This window comes from Brassica napus, chromosome A9 (assembly GCF_020379485.1).
Source record: "Brassica napus cultivar Da-Ae chromosome A9, Da-Ae, whole genome shotgun sequence".
Lineage (NCBI taxonomy): Eukaryota > Viridiplantae > Streptophyta > Magnoliopsida > Brassicales > Brassicaceae > Brassica > Brassica napus.
Window position 1 is genome coordinate 14,015,992 of NC_063442.1, and position 2,902 is coordinate 14,018,893.

A 2,902-nucleotide genomic window follows, 5' to 3' on the forward strand; every position below is an offset into this window, starting at 1 on the left:
GTCTCAAAAAAGCAATATTACAATCATCAAAAAAAAAAAAAGAAATATAACTTTTCATTAATGGATATTCATGTTGGAATTTATAAGCACATGTCCAATTTTATATTATTCGAGTATGATATTATCTATTTTGGACCTAATAGGCTGGTCCGCGTGGAAACCAAAAGGTTTAATACTAACTAGAATTAGATTTCTCTTTATATATTAGATTTTCTTTTGTCTAGTTTTCAATGTGGGACTTAGATTGGCATATCTCATTATTCTACTCAAACAAAGGACCACAATCGTCTTATGTTCATTCCTCCAGCAAATTGGAGATGATCCTCTCAGAACTGAACTTCCAAGATCATCTTGACTTGATCTCTGCCGTATATCTTTCATTCCTAACTTAATGGGTACCATTCATATCTTGAGGATATTTTTGGTTTTCTTGTGGATTTCTCGTTAATCTGGCTCTGATACCAATTGTTGGAATTTATTAGTCCATGTCCAACTCAATATTATCCAATTAGTATGATATTGTCTACTTTGGAACTAAAAAACTGGTCCGCATGGATTTACTTTTGGTTTTTTTCCCAAATGGTCTCATACTAATTAGACTTAGACTTTTCTTTATATATTAGACTTTTACTTGTCTAACTTTCTATGGAGGACTTAGATTAACATCTCTCAATTCATGTATCACGTCAAATTTTCTTAATCAAGAACATGATTTCTCGTTTTCTTAAATATGACCTCTTTTTATTTCGAGTTTATGATTAAACAAATACTTTTCTGGATTTATCAAAAGTTCCACATTTGAAAATATTCTTTAGTAAAATATTACTGAATTGTTTATAGCAAAACTCAGTTTATGTACAATTTTAAAATACGTGAAAGAAAAAAGCTTAAAACATTATTTATTTAAATCTTTTAGTATATTTTAAAAATATTACGAGTTTCATATTAAGATAGATTTTTCAGGTACTTGGCCCACATAGTAAGTCACAGATCGACTATATTTTAATTTTAATTTTTTTTTGCTTAACTGTAAATCTTATATATATGAAAAGAGTTTACAAGATGATTTTATAAACTACAGTTTGCTAGCATGAAAAAAACATGCTATCAAATAAAAGATTTTGGAGAGGCGCTTTGCTAGATCAGCCAGAGGGCCATGAGATTCTTGAATTGTTTTCTGGTCTTACGAGCAGAGATTGTGTTCCTGACCATTCTGTCAACAAGCTTGAAGAGGTCATAGGCTGGTAGCATCTGTTCTTGTAAACTATGTTGTTTTTTTCAGTCCAAGTGTAGTAGATGATGACTTGGACATCAATACTTCTTAAAGTTCGCGGTGACCGGGTGGAAGTCGAAGATGACCAACTCAGTAACTGCAACGAAGAAGTAAAAGTGATCGACACTTCAGAGAGCTTTTTGAGCATCAAACTCCATATAATCTGGGTATAGGGACAGTCAACAAAGAGATGATCCCTTGATTCATCTGAAGCCGAGCAGAGGCAGCAAGATGTTGGAATGAGCATTCCCCCAAGACGCAAGTCTTGTACGGGTGGGAAATCTATCTTGAACAGCAACCCACATATTGAATGCATGCTTGGGAGTATTCCCTTTGAACCATACCGCTTTGAACCAAGGGCGGTGTGGCTGCCTTTCTCTGATAACATTCCAAGTCTTGGAAGAAGAGAAAGATTGCAGCTTCAATCCTTCAACTGTCCAAGAATAATAATCCGGTCCTTGGTTTTCAGAAGGAACGTCTATTGTGGTCAAATAAGCGTGAAGTGACACCGCTTCATCTGATCTAGGTGATGGCAGATGCCACAGACCTGCTCGGGTGGCTTACGAGACAGTAGCATGTAGAGGAATTCGCAGAGCTTGGGTCCATTTACTCCGAGAATGTCCAGCAGCGGTTGATGTTAGGAGTTTTCAAGGCTCCTAAGACAAATGCTGTAGTATAAATGATTGTCGAACCAGTTCTGAGAGATATCAAAGCACCGAGAATGCAAGTAATCACTTAATCTAAGTGCAACCAATGATTTAGATGGGTTTTTAAACTATGACTAATTAAAAGAAATAACTAAATGATACTTTCTTAACTATTGGAAAAGAGAACTCATGGATATAGGGATTAGACCTCGGGTGATCAAGTTTCGAACTAAAGATGGCAAACGATCAATCAATCTATTAACCTTAAGCTTGGACACGATCCTAAACAAACTCTATGTCTAGATGAATGTTCATTTACTTAACACAATTCAAACATCAAATGTCTTTGGTTGAATAATATGAAAGCAATCATAACTAGCAAGTCCAATGGCTATCTTAGCACCTCTAACAACAAATGTCTTTGGCAAAGTATGCTAAAAGCTAAGAAGAGTTGTCTCGGGCATTTCCTCGAACACCTTTCGGGGGGGAAATGCCTAAGGCTCAACTACTGAGTGGCCAACTCAGAAGATGCATTATGCTCACTCAACTAGCAAGGAAATATGAATGACCTACACTAAAACATCCTAGTTCTAACCTAATCACCCTCAATCAACCCATGAATTTAAAAGGTGATTACTCACTAATCTCCATGATTCCTCTTAAACCCATGTTGGATTTCAGATTAATCATGTAGAGAAACACAGGAAATAGATAAGAACACAGAATTCTCAATAATAAACTGATCAATTGATTCAAAGAGATCACTTTCCAAAGGTTTTTGGTGGTTTTTCTAAGAACAAAGATGATCTGCCTCCTGGTGGCTTACAGAGTATTAAAACATAGGTTTAGAAAATAAAAACGTGCATAATGAAATGACCAAAAGGCCCTTGAGAAATCATAAGTTCGAGTGAAATGAGACGCGCAGCGACCTCGGCTCGTCGCTCCGACAAGTCGCTCCAGGCTTCGGGAGCGACCTCGCTGG

The 2,902-nt window shown here is 36.3% G+C and overlaps 1 protein-coding gene across 1 annotated transcript; it reads right to left on the bottom strand.

Annotated features, from left to right (window-relative positions):
• Positions 1 to 1,142: 1,142 nt before the first annotated feature.
• Positions 1,143 to 1,661, bottom strand: LOC125578074. The gene has a single exon (XM_048740360.1). The coding sequence runs from the start codon at positions 1,659 to 1,661 to the stop codon at positions 1,143 to 1,145; it is 519 nt and encodes a 172-aa protein (XP_048596317.1).
• Positions 1,662 to 2,902: the final 1,241 nt, after the last annotated feature.